Source organism: Suncus etruscus, chromosome 2 (assembly GCF_024139225.1).
Source record: "Suncus etruscus isolate mSunEtr1 chromosome 2, mSunEtr1.pri.cur, whole genome shotgun sequence".
NCBI lineage: Eukaryota > Metazoa > Chordata > Mammalia > Eulipotyphla > Soricidae > Suncus > Suncus etruscus.
In genome coordinates this window covers 133,140,254-133,156,942 of record NC_064849.1, presented here as the reverse complement: position 1 = coordinate 133,156,942, position 16,689 = coordinate 133,140,254, and the positions used below count along the sequence as shown (strand labels likewise).

At 40.1% G+C, this 16,689-nt stretch overlaps 2 protein-coding genes across 2 annotated transcripts in view; one reads left to right on the top strand and one right to left on the bottom strand.

The window, feature by feature from the left end:
• Window positions 1–16,689, bottom strand: part of IQGAP2 (IQ motif containing GTPase activating protein 2) — a 292,564-nt gene that overhangs the window by 66,357 nt on the left and 209,518 nt on the right. Inside the window, 1 exon segment of the mRNA XM_049766526.1 lies at window positions 2,799–2,877. Coding sequence (XP_049622483.1) covers window positions 2,799–2,877 — 79 coding nt within the window.
• F2RL2 (coagulation factor II thrombin receptor like 2) lies at window positions 6,648–16,338 on the top strand. The gene is given in 4 exon segments (XM_049768182.1): window positions 6,648–6,830; window positions 12,272–13,293; window positions 13,295–13,361; window positions 16,301–16,338. Coding segments are annotated over 4 exon segments (1,191 nt in total). The 5' UTR covers window positions 6,648–6,766.

Sequence of the window (16,689 nt, the reverse complement as noted above, 5' to 3'; positions counted from 1 at the left end):
GGATCAGAGTGGCAAAATGCAAAGACTTTCAAGATCCTGAGGGTAGAAAAGCTCAGGTTGGATAAAGATGCACATTTTTTCAGGCTAAAGAAATATAAACCACATGTTTCTCCTAGATGTTTTCAAAACTGAGAAGTGCAACTTTGAACCAAGACTATGGAATCTCAATCTAAAACCTGATACAATAGGAAAGAGTAATTCTGGCATAAATGTACATGTTTGTTTTTTTTTTGTTGTTGTTTTGTTTGTTTTTTTGGGGGGGTCACACCCGGCAGTGCTCAGGGGTTACTCCTGGCTGTCTGCTCAGAAATAACTCCTGGCAGGCACAAGGGACCATATGGGACACCGGGATTTGAACCAACCACCTTTGGTCCTGGATCGGCTGCTTGCAAGGCAAACGCCGCTGTGCTACCTCTCCAGGCCCAAATGTACATGTTAATGTTAAACTATTAAGAGTCTTATTTAAAAATGTAGGTTATTTGCACATAGTCAGAACATGCATAAAAGTCTAGATCTACTTTATATTTCCATGTTAATTTTCATACTGTTCTTCCATGAAAATAGAGACCTAAAATTATCTTGTTATTTGATCCAATGCAGGAACTTTGTCAGTTGCTGAGAATATCAATTCTTGTTAGTTTGTTATTTTTGTTTGTTTTAGGGATATACCAGTAATTCTCAGAGAATATTCTGCACTCAGCTATTACTTCTGGTGGTGCTCTGGGGACCATATGTGGTGTCAGGGATTAAACCTAGGTCAGCTATGTGCAAGTTAAGTTACCTACTGTATTATTACTTTGGCCCTGTGAATGTTCATTTTGATCATGCACTTTGGACTTGGGAAATAATGCCAGGGTAGATACTGCATTATTGGGTGAAGTCCCAACAGAATGCACTTAAACTAAAATTCCATTGACATCTGACTGTCATCAGTCTCCTACTCCAGTGAACCCCTGGTAATGTTCTGGGTTCTCTGAAAATGGTGTTCATTGAGAGCATTTTTCATTTATCTCCTGATATTCTGACAGTATCTTTCCCCCTTAGCATAATCATTATAATAAAAGTCTGGGAGAAAAATAAACAGGATACATTTTTGTTAACAGGGCTGGAGAGATAGTACAGTGGGCAGAATGCTTGTTTTGCATGTGGCTGACATGCTAAATTCCCCAAGCACTGCCAAGAGTGATCCCTGAGCACTGTTGGGTGTGGCCTCCTCCCCCCAAAAAGAGAAAACCAAAACACATATTTTTGGTAGCTTTGCAGAGTCCTTTACTCAAAGGAACCCGACTCTTCCTTCATCCCAGGGTTCTAGGCATAGATAATGGTTCAAGTCTGGAACTTATTGAGTTGGTGGATAGGGACTGGCTTTGCTTTATGATTCAAAATCTCTACCTCATCACTTAGTTTAGAATGATCTCATTTGTTCAAATCAGTTGAGAGCTAGACTATAGCTAGCAGGGTCTTGTCTTGCATGCGTTTGACCCAAATTCAATCTGTAGCACTACACATGATCCCCTGAGCCCTGCCAGGAGTGATCCCTGAGTGAAGACAGGAATAAGCTCTGAGCATCACAGGGGGTGACCCAAAAACCAACCAATCAAGCAAAAACCAAAACAATAAAAATGACAAAACAAAAATCAATTGAAAATTTAGAAGACTATTTCACCCTGGATCAATGGGCCAATTGAACAGAAATGAGAGCTGTATTATTCTGATTACTCCTTGGATTCTAGGATTTTGTAGTTAGTTACTTTGTATTTGGGGATTAATTTCTGCCATCTGACTCTGCTTTCCTGTCCTAGACATGCTGGAATTGCTAATCTCTACAATTGTATAAACTAATTTTATTTATTTATTTAATTTATTTATTTATTCTTTTGGTTTTTGGGCCACATCGTTGATGCTCAGGGGTTACTCCTGGCTATGTGCTCAGAAATTGCTCCTGACTTGGGAGACCATATGGGACACCAGGAGATTGAACCGTGGTCCGTCCTAAGCTAGCACTTACAAGGCAGACCCCTTACCTCTAGCGCCATCAGTCTGGCCCCATAAACTAATTTCTTTTTTTATTTTTTTAGGTTTTTGGGCCACACCCGGCGGTGCTCAGGGGTTACTCCTGGCTGTCTGCTCAGAAATAGCTCCTGGCAGGCACAGGGGACCATATGGGACACCGGGATTCGAACCAACTACCTTTGGTCCTGGATTGGCTGCTTGCAAGGCAAACACCGCTGTGCTATCTCTCCGGGCCCATAAACTAATTTCTTAAAATAAATGCCCCATCATCTCTACATTTAGTAATATGTACTATTTATTTTCTTTAGAGATAGAACTGTGACTATAGTATCAGAGAAATGATACACATATTTAAAAACATGTTTATAAATTTTATGTAATATATTTTTACATATATAACTTATAGTGTCTCTAAAAAAAGCTCTATTAAAAGAGCAGCCATGTAAATTAAGCAGCAGTAATGTGTTCATTTTCTAAGGCTCAGTATCAAATATTACAAAAATAAATTATGATATAGAAAGCCTAGAAATTATTTTTGCTTTCTGGGATTTGTTCAAATAACATTCTCAGGTTTTATTGTAGAGAGAAATCAGTGAAAATGAAGTAACCATAAATTTTATTTATGTATAAATATGCATTGAAGAATGAAAACTGGTTAAAATTCCATTGTATTTTCAGGAATCAAAAGAAATTAAAAATGTTTTAAATTATGAGTTAAAAATTCAGGCACATGGCCAAATACCACTGAGGCATGTAGTAGGATGGTGAGAGAAGTTAGTGCTTACGTTGTTTAATGCTGTCCTTGTCCCCATTGGCCTCATCGACTGCACTCTGTATCTCATCCAGCCAAAGAATGTTCGAATCCTGGGAATAGCAGTCACAGAACAGAAGAAAGAAAAGTAAATGAAGATGAAATAAAAATGTTTTCAAGAGGTATTTTATTCAATTTCTAGAAATCCTTAGCAATTTCCATGCATTGTTACATATTGTGCAAGGAACTAATGAAACTGATAATCAATAGCTTTTGACATCTCCATGGCCACTCCTGAAGTCCAATCTACTTCATCATAAAGGCGTTTGCATTGAGGGTTCCCAAGTTTGCTCTTCACCAGAGTGGTAACCTTTTAGAGAAAACCAGGAGGTTTCTTAATACGACTCAAGTTGCATCAACCCCCTCAAAGCTTACCCCTTGCAGCCAGAAGACAGAATTCCATTCCCAGAAACCCTGGGAATTGGCTGAATCAACCCTTGTGACTCCTCAAGCTTCATTTCACATTCCTTTATTCCTTGTTCCAGGTCTTCATTTCCATTTCCTCCAGTCTATTACAATCCAACCCCAGCTATATGGCTGCCAATTTCTTCTCATGATCAGGCCTTAGTACAAATGCTAACTCCACTTAAAAAAAAGATTTCTGGGCTATGCTAGTCAAAAACTCTACCTACTCAGTAACTGTAGTGCTCTAGGGTGCCAGAGGATATTTCAAATTTGGGAGAAACACAATTCTGACATTATTTTTTATGATTTAACACACTTTTATTTCATTTTTTTTCCATTTCTTTATAAAACAGTCATCCCTCACTAGCAACTCTCCCCCCCCCCCCTCCACAGCAGGGGAGGAATGAGGTTGGGAACCTCCAAAGATAAAGGGAAGGGGGAAAAGAGCCCAGGGTTACCTCCTGAGGTTCTTCTGCGCCTGTTTCAATAATGTTTCAAAGTCAAGAGAATCAAATTTGCTCTTTACAGGAGCCGGGTCAAAGTCTTCTCCATTGGAGTCAAGATCAGAATAACTTCTCTTGCAGAACTGCCTACGGCCCCCAAAATAGAGATCAAAGGGCTGCTCATCTGCTTGCCTGAGCTTGTGGCCACTCTCAAGGCTGCAAAGGCCTCCTCAGCATAATGGTAAGTGACGAAGCCACAGTTGTCACCTTGGACACGGAAGTGGATGGTGCATTCCTCAATCTCTCCAAAAACAGAGAACCTTTGTTTCAGCTCTGACCGAGTTATGCGGCCAGGTATCTTCCCAATGAAGACAACTACAATTCTGACATTTATCAGACAGAGAAACAAGACAAAATATATGGTGGCTACCTTTAAGAATTAGTAGAAAAGATGTATCAGAAAATAATCAAATGAATTAGAGCAATATTAACTATTGAGAGATGGTCTAGAAAAAGCCAAGAAGGGACAAACTTCTGGTAAGAGGGTAGAGTTGCAAGGGAGGAAAGATTTAGTCAGAGATAAATTCGAAAAGGAAGTGAAAACAGAGATGAAAAGACAATGGCTTTCTTTTGCTAAACCTCTCATGAGGGGATGAATGGAATGTTGAAAGTACACTTACATCAAGTCCTTCCTAGCTTATACCTTTATATCTTTAGGTCTCAACTGATAGTTTTTTTCAGTTTCCTGCTACATTTTACAGGCAATTGCTGTTGGGCTTAATGATGAACCATCAGTTTCATTCATTATTGGAAAATCTGCTATAATGCAGTTATTTACTTAAACTACATATTAAGTCATACTCCCCCAGGATATTACTCATGAAAGCTACATGTTGTGCAAGTGAATGGATTTAACACGACCAAGTTATACACTTAAATAATGGTTTAAGATGCAAAAATATTTTTCCAGGAAGCCTGACAGTCATAACCATGTCCACAAATGCAGTTGCCATATTCGAATCAAGCCAACTCCATAGACTCACTCTTTTTTTGAGTGAGATGTAAACCAGGCTGTGAAAGATCATGGGTACACCAGCCCACACAGCAGAAAGCTGGTCATCTCAGGAGGAGAGGGCAGGCCAACTCCCTGCCCTGCAAGAACCATGGCTGCTGCTTCATCACTCAGAATCATTGGTTTTTCTGATTGCTGGGCCTCATCACTGACCCTCTATGATTATTCGCTTCAGAGATACCGATCTGACCAAACTTCAGGTAAGCTGATTTGGGGGCTGATAACACTGGGGTTTTTGGGAACCACTGTGGGCACCCTTCCTCCATATCTTTCTTCTTCCAAGAGGCCTGGCAGCTGAGTACATGTGCCTAAAAGTTGTAGTATCAGTAATAGTGCTGTGAATCTCTGAATAACTTCATTTGTTTGATGCTGTCATCCCTATATGAACACCCCATTTTAACAGAATAGCTAGCTAACAACAAGAGCTTATTAAACATTCTGCCTCTGTATTAATGACTTCATTGGAAATATAATAATTTTCACAAATGTGTTTGCTTGTGTATTTTTCTTTCTTTTTTAAACTTTCTTTTTGCCCATTTTATTTTTATTTTTTTCACTTATCTGGAGAGAAGTGTATTATGATCAACTATGTGATGCATTTTCTTTAGATAACTATTTTTTGTTTGTTTTTGGGTCACACCCAGCAGGGCTGAGGGGTTACTCCTGGCTCTATGCTCAAGAAATCACTCCTGGCAGGCTCGGGGCCACATGGGATGTCAGGATTCGAAACCATCCTTCTGCATGCAAGGCAAACACCCTACCTCCATGCTATCTCGCCGGCCCCTAAATAACTTATTTTTTTAAAAAAAAAGATGCGAACTTTGTTTATCATAACTAAAATATAATTAAAAACTTATCATCAACTTTGGGGAAAAAAAAGTCCTCTTGTATATGTTTCTCAATGGCATTTTAGTTGACATAGTTGTCTGGGTGCCCTCCCAAGTTATCTGGCTATGGTTATAATCGGCTGCTAGACAGAGCTCTGCCAAAAACAAACACTATAAAAATCACATTCTGGGCCGGAGAGATAGCATGGAGGTAAGGCGTTTGCCTCTCATGCAAAATGTCATCGGTTCGAATCCCGGCGTCCCATATGGTCCCCCGTGCTTGCCAGGAGTGACTTCTGAGCATGGAGCCAGGAGTAACTCCTGAGCACTGCCGGGTGAGACCCCCCCCAAAAAAAAATCACATTCTGGCCAACCACTGATGACAGACTTAGACCAAGGTGACACTAATGGAGATTTTTTTTTAAGCAATCAAGTACTAGATTTTTTTTTTTTTTTTGGTTTTTGGGCCACACCCGGCGCTGCTCAGGGGTTACTCCTGGCTGTCTGCTCAGAAATAGCTCCTGGCAGGCATGGGGGACCATATGGGACACCGGGATTCGAACCAACCACCTTTGGTCCTGGATCGGCTGCTTGCAAGGCAAACACCGCTGTGCTATCTCTCCGGGCCCAAGTACTAGATAATTTAAAGCTGCTTAAAGAATGCTTGCTCTCCTGGATTAATGCACACGTGCCTAATGAGTTCAAGACTGGAAAAAACTGGAAGGATAAAGGAAATAAATGTTCATTTCTGACCTCCCCACTATTCAGCAGGAATGATAATCTGGAATGGAGCTTTTCAAAACAGGAGATAAGGAACAATTTCCAAATGAACTGCTGCTCAGTATAGGCTTTCAACTTGGCCTCTGAAGGGTTTGTTGGATCTAGTTTCTTTCGAGACACTTAAACTCCTAGGGAGAAGGGGACTCAATAGAGTAATGGTTTGGGGTGGGGAAGAGTTAAAGGCCTTTCTTCGGGGAGGTAATGTAGCATGCTCAGAGGCCAGCTTGAGTCACTGGAACATGAATGCCGTCACACCCTTTCCCTGAAGGAGTTCTGGGCAAGCTTCCTGTCTGCTGCAAACACGAGAACACACCAGCAGAGACACAGCAGGGTCTGCCCGTTGCTGTTAACCTATGGAAAGGAGAAGCTGTGTTCCTGAAATTCTGGCACTCTGATGAGTGGGGAGTGAATCAAGATGCAAGCCCTCCTCTTTGCAACCTTAAGGATACTGCTTCTGCCCTGCATTTGTGCTCAAAGTGGTAAGCTCTAGGCTATTAAGGTTAGGGGAGTGGGTTGTTTTGTGCGATATGAATCAACCAAACCTCAGGTTGATGCTGTGCATGGCATACAAGCTGTTCATGATTCAAAGGGGTTGTCATGGAAATGAAATGCTTTGCTTGTTTAATCTCTTTCAACCTGTTGACTACTAGTTGTTCACGATTAATACTTTAAACTGTGTGGTAATGTCTAAAGGCTGGATCACTTTAGTTAAGGTTAAAGTTTCTAGGCAAGAATTTTTTTTTAATTCCCTCTATAGGAGCAGAGCACTATTAAAAGACGTTGTATTTTTAAAACCCCTTTTGATTTTGTGAGAGGTTGGAGTCATCAACAGTTCTGGGGTTACTCCTGACTCCCTGCTGGTGCGGGGAGTTTGTAGTACTGGGATAGCCTCATGCAAGGCAAGTGCCTTAACCCCTGTACTCTCCAGACCATCAAAATAGCTTTTAAAAATTCATATTTATAATTCTTGGTAAGATATACAATACTTCCAGAAAGGTTAAGAGGTTTGCTCTAAAGAACCAGTATTGCTAATAAGTTAGGATGGAAATACTTTTTTTTTTTTAACAGAGGTCATATCTTATGTTGCTGTGTGTATGTTATGAATTTCTGTATGTGTGCAAAATGCATGCATACATACGGTACTATGGTGCTGGGTGACAAGGGTAGGGGAATGAATTAACTGTTTTTGATATTTAGTAGCACTGAGTTCTTATCACCCTCATATGAGATTTTTTCCCCCCATTTCAAATCTTGTTTCTTCCCAAAGATCATTTAGTTCTTGCTGAGCTTCCAATTTTGTTAAGTAAAGGTCTGCTTTGCACCTCTTGCTTGTTTCCAAAGGTCCCCATCTGGGATAAGTCTCTGCACAGCTCTTATTACAGAAGTGGGAACACAGTGGGAGAAACAGTACTGACAAGCTGATTTTTATAAAGGAATTTGCTGGTTTAAAATGCTGGCTGGGATCACCAGGATAGCGGTGGTAGGGGAGCTAAGAGAGAGTAACAAGTGGGAAGTTGGGGAAGAGAAAGAAAGTGTGCTTTCTGGGAGTGGATGGACTGAAATGTAGTGAAATGGTAAAAGAAAAGAGATTTGCAGAGGTGGTTCCAGATGTGGATTTGCTGCAAGTGAGAAGAGTCAGCAGAGCTGTGCTCCTGGATGGAGAATAAAGAAATATGTGATGGAAGAGCCATATCTAGTGCTGAGGTCCATTATTTTTGGATCAGACCCTCTCCAAAGGTTGAAAAACATTATGGAAACAACATGCCATATAGAGCTCTGTAAAATAAAAATTTCAAACAAAAACTTTTTTTTTTTGGTTTTTGGGTCACAGCCGACGGTGCTCAGGTGTTTCTCCTGGCTGTCTGCTCAGAAATAGTTCCTGGCAGGCACGGGGGACTATATGGGACACCGGGATTCGAACCAACCACCTTTGGTCCTGGATCGGCTGCTTGCAAGGCAAATGCCGCTGTACTATCTCTCCGGGCCCAAATAAAAACTTTTTTAATGTAAGATTTAATCATGAGTGTGAAAACCAGGCTCTACAGAACTAACACTTATTCTAGTATACTCTGAGCCAGAATTGTCATGGAAAATATAATCCAGGCTTTTTACAGAGCCACAGTGTAATGTGTGTAGGCACAATGTCTGCTTAATTACAGAATTTTCTTAAATCAGACTGACAACTCGGTTGCCCCAACACTTTTTCCAGACCCCCAGAAGAATCTGCTCCAGAATACCCCCTCTCATCTGGAGATCTGTATTTCCAGATATACAGTGATGTCAGTGACAAGTACTTTTTCTACATGGAAAGTGAGCGGGAGAATTTCTGTTGCTTGAATGGGTCATAAACCAGTGTCTCCAAATTTCACATGTACATGCAGGCACAGGAGAATGTATTTCTAGAGTTTTCATTCTTTTGCTTTCCCTTTTCTAATTACCTCCAACCACTTCCTTGTCCCTATTTGTTCAGGCAGTACTGGTTCTATGTTACATGCTCAATTGAGTTTGTGTCATCCTGGTGGTATGAGGAGGCTTCAATTTCACCCAGAACCAACTACTACACACCAAGGCAGAAAGAGTAACTGGTTTTGAATGAGAATTGATTACTAAAGTTAACCTCAAATACTCAGCAGCCAAGAATTTAGGGGTCATGTGAACCCGCCTAAATGACACAGGGATGACATTTTATTCTTATTAATTTTATTGGGGCACCATGATTTACAAAGTATTTGTTAGTTTTAATGTACCAGTACCAACTCCTTGACCAGGGTTCACTTCCCTCCACCAGTGTTCCAAGTTTCCATCCCAAGAGGATTTTAAGGGGCTGGAGTAATAGTACTGAGGGTTGGTTATTTATTTGTCTTGTACACAGCCAACCTGGGTTCAATCCCTCACACACAAATCCAACAGGAGTGACCTCTGACTGCAGTCCTAGGAGTAAGTCCTGAACACTGCCAGGTGTGGCAAAACAAAAACAAACAAAAAATCCTAAAGAGATTTAAACTGTAAGATGCGGTTTATATTCAACCATAAATGTCTACTTTAAGGGGGCCAGAGCAGTGGCGCAAGCAGTAAGGCATCTGCCTTGCCTGCGCTAGTCTAGGACGGACCGTGGTTTGGTCCCTGGTGTCCCATATGGTCCCCCAAGCCAGGAGCAATTTCTGAGTACATAGCCAGGAGTAACCCCTGAGTGTCACCGGCTGTGGCCCAAAAGCAAAAAAAAAAAAAAAAAAAAAAGTCCACCTTAGGGTAATATATGAAACGGAAATTTACTTTTACTTTATCTTTAGCTCAATTCCTAAAGAAATTAAAGAGAAACAAGTGTTTGCAGGGTCATTTTGTTTTTGAAACAATTCTTTCAGGAATGCTCACTGATCAGACTAGGTTGCACCTCCATTTTCCTTTTATTTCCAACGTCTTAGATCAATATGCCAAATTCAACTTTATTTTTCTTCCCTGGATTAAAATCTGGCATGTCCCCTAAAGTTCTGCCTTGGGATTCTTTCTTCTTTCTCCCCTTGGGATCATTCTGGGCTTTTGAAATTTTGAACTTGACACCTAAAGTTCCTAATTCATTGCTGGATATTTTACATGTTAGCAACCCACCAGTAGCATAGCAACAGCCAAACCTAATTTTAATGTTTCCCAGATGCCTCCTTATTCCTTGTCCCATTCTCCTTCAAGTCATCTGAACTACAACCTCCTGTTGCTTCTTTTTGCTGCCACAGCCAAAGAGGAGCAAGTTAGTGGAGCCTTCACTAGACACTCCACTAGTGCCTCTCTCCCCTATTCTTTTTCCCTCTGCCCTCATCTACTGGAACTCATCCTTGGCAGCTGGAGAATTACAGGGACTTCAAGTCAGGCCCCTGTGCTCTAATGTCTCACCACTTTTCACTCTGGTCTCTCCAAAGTTGCCAAAGTCATCTTCAAAGTCAAATCATAATTCTGCTTATTTCTTTCTGTTGTCATATCCAACTGCTATATAATGGCTTAAAATTAGGCAGAGACATTCTGTTTGTGAAGGGCACAAATCCTCAAGCCCAGGGGCTGGCAGGGCTTCCTTCAATCTGGAGGCTCTGAGGGAGAATCTGTTTTCTTGTGTTCTAGAAATTGCTTGCATTTCTTGACTCTTGGCTCCTTCTATCTTCTAAGTGAGCAACAGGGTATCTTCAAATATTTTCTCCCACCATCTCATAAGGATTATTATTATTATTATTATTTGGTTTTTGGGTCACACCTGGTGGTGTTCAGAGGTTACTCCTGGCTCTGCTCTCAGAAATTGCTCCTGGCAGGCTCAAGGGACCATATGGAATGCTGGGATTTGAACCATCATCCATCCTGGATTGGCTGCATGCAAGGCAAACACCCTACCATTGTGCTATCTCTCCGGCCCCTCATAAGGATTATTATATTGACATGGTCAATACATGGTCAATCTAGGATGCTCTCTCCATCTCAGGATCCTTGTACCTATCTTTAAAGTCTCATTTGCCCTGGGAGGTTACCTGTTCAGATTCCAGGCATTATTAGTATATGGAATCCTTGGAAGGAAAATTATTTTGTCTACCACAAGTGGTCATTTCGCTCACAAAAATTCTGTCTTTGAGTCCCTGAAAGATGGTGCAATGACTTAAAAAAACCTGGCCATGAGTTCAAGCCTTTATATTGCCAATGTACATGGAGGCGAGGAGTTGGTGATTTAGAAGCACTAGTTTCTTTATATGTGGGGTCTTTGGAGAAAAGAAGATAAAATCTCATAAACTCTTGGTTCTGCACTCAGAAATCGCTCCTGGCAGTTTCGGGAGACCATATGGGATGCCAGGGATTGCACTCGGGTCCATGCTGGGTCGGCAGTGTGCAAGGCAAATGCCCTACTGCTGTGCTATCCCTCTGGCCCCTAAATCCCATATTTTGTATGTGCATCATCAGAGCACCTATTAAGGTGCACGTTTCTTAGAACAGTTTAGAGGCCTCTCAGACCTATTCTTTCACATCAACACAAGACTTTTATGTATCTTCTCTAGTGTCTGAGAGTAAAGAGTGGGGATCACTTAAAAAAAGAAAACTTTTACTGGACACAACATGCAATAAAATGAAATTGAATCCATATCTTATACCATATACAGAAATTAATATAAAGGAGGTTAAAGACTTCAAGATAGTAGAGTGGTAAAGGTGCTTGCCTTGCACATGATCCACCCAGGTTCAATTCCCAGCACCACATATATTCCCTGAGCACTGCCAGGATTGTAGAGTCAGGAGTAAGCCCTGAGCACCATTTGAGGTTGTGGCCTCAAAGCCAAAGGAGCAATGAATATATCAAGTACATTAAAGGGATAATTCTTTGAGTTTTAGTTTTTTCAATTATTTTATTCCCCTGGCAAAGATAATATAACCAAAAATAAACAAATGGGACTATATCACTGACATATAAATCTATAGTAATCATTTACTAAATCAACCTATTTGATATTCTCAAATATCAAATATCACACCAACTTTTGCCCATTCACATCCTATCAGCATCTTCCTCATCTGTCATATTCTCTCTTTGTTTACCTTGTTTGTCTTTGCTCACACTCATCTTTTCCATAGCATCTTGTTCATAAAACTAAGTTGGTTAACTTCTAAGTGCTTATACAATACAGCATTGACCTGCAGTGATTTGATATATAAATGCTCCTTCAATCAAGGAACTGACACTTGGGTTTTGCTCCTACCTGGGCCAATACAATGCTGGGAAAGATGATGGAGACTACATGTGTTCTTGCTGGTACTTGGATCTGAGAATTTTCTGATATAAAAATGATCAAAATCCACAATTATAGTGATTATGCCTCATGACACTGTTTTATTGTCTCCCAAACCACTGACATTACTCAGCAATAAATCATTTATAGATGTATCTCTTCAATTATAGGCATGGAAAATGATGGTGAGAACTTGGCCATTCCAACTATATTCATCAAATCCTTCCGTGGAGTTCCCTCAAATTCCATGGAAAAGATCCCTCTTTCTGACATAGAGGGTTGGACAGAAACCACCACCTCTGTAAAACTTCAGTGTCCTAAAGAAAGTGTCTCAAAGCTCCACGTGAATAATGCTACACTGGAATACCTGAGAAGCTCTTTAAGTACCAGACTGATACCAGCCATCTATATCCTGGTGTTTGCCGTGGGTGTGCCAGCCAATGGGGTAACTTTATGGATGCTCTTCTTCAGGACCAGATCTATTCGCATGACCATTTTCTACACCAATTTGGCCATGGCAGACTTTCTCTTCTGCGTCACATTGCCCTTCAAGATTGCATATCATCTCAATGGGAACAACTGGGTGTTTGGCGAGATCATGTGTCGAATTACCACTGTCATCTTCTATGGCAACATGTACTGCTCCATTCTGTTGCTTGCCTGCATCAGCATCAACCGCTATCTTGCCATCATCCATCCCTTTACTTACCGGGTACTGCCAAAGCGCACTTATGCCTCACTTGCATGTGGACTAGTGTGGGTAACGGTTTTCTTATACATGCTGCCATTTTTCATCCTGAAGCAGCAGTATAAGCTGGACCAGCAGGGTATCACTACCTGCCATGATGTCCACAACCCATGTGAGTCCTCATCTCCCTTCCAACTCTACTACTTCATCTCCTTGGCATTCTTTGGTTTCTTAATTCCATTTGTGGTCATTATCTACTGCTACAGTGCCATCATCAGAAAACTTAATACCTATGATCAAAGATGGCTGCGGTATGTGAAGGCAAGTTTCCTCATTCTTGTGATTTTTACCATTTGCTTTGCTCCAAGCAACATTATACTCATTATTCACCATGCTAATTACTACTACAATACCACTGATAACTTGTACTTCATCTATCTTATAGCCTTATGCTTGGGTAGCTTAAACAGTTGCCTAGATCCATTCTTCTATTTTGTCATGTCAAAAAGTCATAGATCACCCTACTCTCTATCTTACAATGGTGAAATCACAGGAAAACAAAGAAAGCTATAGTAAAAACATACATTTTTTGGTTAATATAAACAATTAAGAAGCTTAATTCTACTCCCTATCTTACAATGGTGAAATCACAGGGAAACAAAGAAAGCTATAGTAAAAACATACATTTTTTTGTTTAATATAAACAATTAGGAAGCTTAATTCTCTAGCTCCATTTCTGAGTTTCTATGAATTAGAGCTTTAATATGTTGATTCTGGTGTGAAGCGCTGGTGGTTCACACTTGAATGTGGCTTATTTAACATAAATAAGTGTCAATATCATAGCAAATGTTCACAAACCATGAGCTGAAGGTATAGAATAGGGGTTAAGGCTCTTGCCTTCCTTTGTATGCATCAGAGCCCAAGTCAAGCCCCCCATGTGGTCCTCTTGAGTACAGAGCTGGAGTGGTCTCCAGAATACCACTGTATATGACACTGCCTCGCCCCCTCAAACACACACACACACACACACACACACAATTTTAAAATCCTTTGCTTTCCTACAATACCATTTAACAGTATTTTAAGAAGGTCACCACAAGTCACCTTAAAATCTAATCTCCTTTTGTTTTCCCATGGGTCTGGCTGGTATTTTAAGCTTTATTTTTCCATCTTCCTTACATCTATGAGGTTTCTATTCCAGAAGACTTGGAAGGAGGATAGCAGGACAAGCGAGAGAAGTGGGCAGCATGGGGAGAAGCTACAATCTTAGTTGTTCATGTCTGGTATCTTGTACTCTCCTGCCTTCAACTCTGCTGTTGTTGGTTGATTGCTTCAGGTGGCTACATCTTGTTTTTCACTGGGGTCTGGCACCCCACCCCACTCTTCCTGGCTTTCTTCACTGCCTGGTGAACCTTCTGTTCATGGGTTCCAGCCAGATCTAGCTTCAGGAGTTGGTATGAGTACAGCACTCACAACCCCCAACTCAGAGATTCTGTTTTCATTGTATCTGGAATTAATGGCCAACTTCTAACCTGGCATTCAGGGGTACTTTTAAACCGTAATTCACAATAAATCTGGCAGTGATGAAGTGATGAAGGCACTAGTTACACTTCTTGCTTCTGTAATCTTATTTCTCTTCAGAAACTTTTTGAAGACTTCTGATTTTCAAAAACCCAGCTCCTGATTCTCAAGCTAAAACTTGTTTTTCTCACCTGATTTTTCATGGCACTGTCAAATATTTTTATAAATGACACACCTTGTAGTTCCTAGGGAGAGACCATGAAGGATCCAAGAATAAAGCCAGACCCTTGTGAATATTAGGCTTGTACTCTGTTACTAGAGTCACATCCCTGGTTCACTTGCTTGTATTTTATAACAACATTTATATACAGTTCACATAAAGATACAGATTATTTTCATGAACACTAAAGCACTATATATCAGCAGAGAAGGGACTAATTCTCTTCTTTGAGTGCCTCATAGCAACCCCCAGGACCAAATATTTTTAGAATCTATCTATGAGGGTCAGCTCCAAGCTTGCATACTATGTAGCTGAAAGAATGAGAGAATAAAATGAGAGAATAAGATTTCAAAATAGTGCAAAAACCCAGTAAACTTATCTAGAGAACTATGAAGCTACTCTATATTACATGTGAATAACATTATTTTGGGTTGGGCCAGAGTGATAGCACAGTGGGTAGGGCATTTACATTGTATGCGGCTGACCCTGGTTCAATCCCTGGCATCCCATAGGGTCCCCTGAACCTACCAAGAGTAATTTCTGAGTGCAGAGCCAAAAATAACCTTGAGCACTGCCTTGTGGCCCCAAAACAAAACAATAAACAAAAAAAACACATTAATTTGAAATTAGACGCCACTCCACACCATCTGACTTCAATGTAGGATATACAGATTCCAGGACCTTCAATACAGAAACAGGATACCAACAACAGAGACTGTGAAAAATATAACTGTATGGGCACTACAGACAATGACCAGGATTGGACAAACTAGTTTGCCTGGAGCATAGAAATGGTCTTATGTCAGGAAACTTCAGGGGTAAGGTCTCCTTGTACTTAGGCCAAAAGTTTTTCCTTTTTATGACCCCCATACTTTGGTGGGCCCATGAAAACGATAATTGCCACTCTAACATTGTTTATACAGTGCTCCTTTGACTCTAAACCTTTAAGAAATCATTAGTAAAAATATCTAGAACTGCAAAAAAAAAAAAAAAAAGGTTTACATTAGTGTTAACATATATGCTTTTAGTTAAACTAGCATTCTGGGGGATAAAGGAGGGAGAAAGGGGATACATGCTTGGGAACAGGAATGAAGGGAGGACAACACTGGGGTGATGGAGATTCCCCTGATTCAATGTTAATATGTACCTAAAATACTACTGTGAAAGATATGTAAGTCATTATGATAAAAAATTGTGTTTTATTTAGAAATGTTCTTTGACTTACATGTATTATTATATTATATTATATTATATTATATTATATTAATTATATGTTATGTTATGTTACTATATTATGTTATGTCAGTTTACCTCAATATGTTAATCAATTTTGTCTCTTGAATAAATTCTTTTCTTTTTTTTTTTTTTGGTTTTTGGGTCACACCTGGCGGTGCTTAGGGGTTACTCCTGGCTGTCTGCTCAGAAATAGCTCCTGGCAGGCACGGGGGACCATATGGGACACCGGGATTCGAACCAACCACCTTTGGTCCTGGATCGGCTGCTTGCAAGGCAAACGCCGCTGTGCTATCTCTCCGGGCCCATAAATTCTTACAATAAAAAAAAAAAAAACAAACACATTATTTTGGGTTGGTCGGGTAAAGAAAAAAAAAAAAGAAGCTAAACTAAGAATATACTCCTAATGCCATTGTAAGTTTAAAATAATGCTTCTATTCTTTTTGCTCCAGATACAACCTTTTTAATAGTGAAATAATATTTACTAAAAGTGGTCCATATATTTCAGTATGTAAATAATGATTTCCCTTAATTTAGGGAACAGACAGGTGGACTATGGATTTAAGGATTGCTGAACTAAATTTGCAGACATATAGGAATATCACTACTATAACATACTTCATAGTAACCATCAAAGAAATAAAATAAAATGCATTTTAAATGGGTATTTTGAGTTTTTGAATTTCTTATTTCATTAATGTGTTAAAAAAATAGTGAGTGACGAGGGAGTTGGAGAGAGAGCATAGCACTCGTCTCAAACAGCAGACCTGGTTTTGATCCCTATATATACCATATAGTTTCCTAAACCCCAGCAGACTTGAACCCTAAGCACAGAGCCAGGAATCAGCTGAGCACCACTGAGTGTGACCTTCCCAAACATACAAATAAACCCAAACCAAAAACAATCAATCTCCAAATCCTCCAAG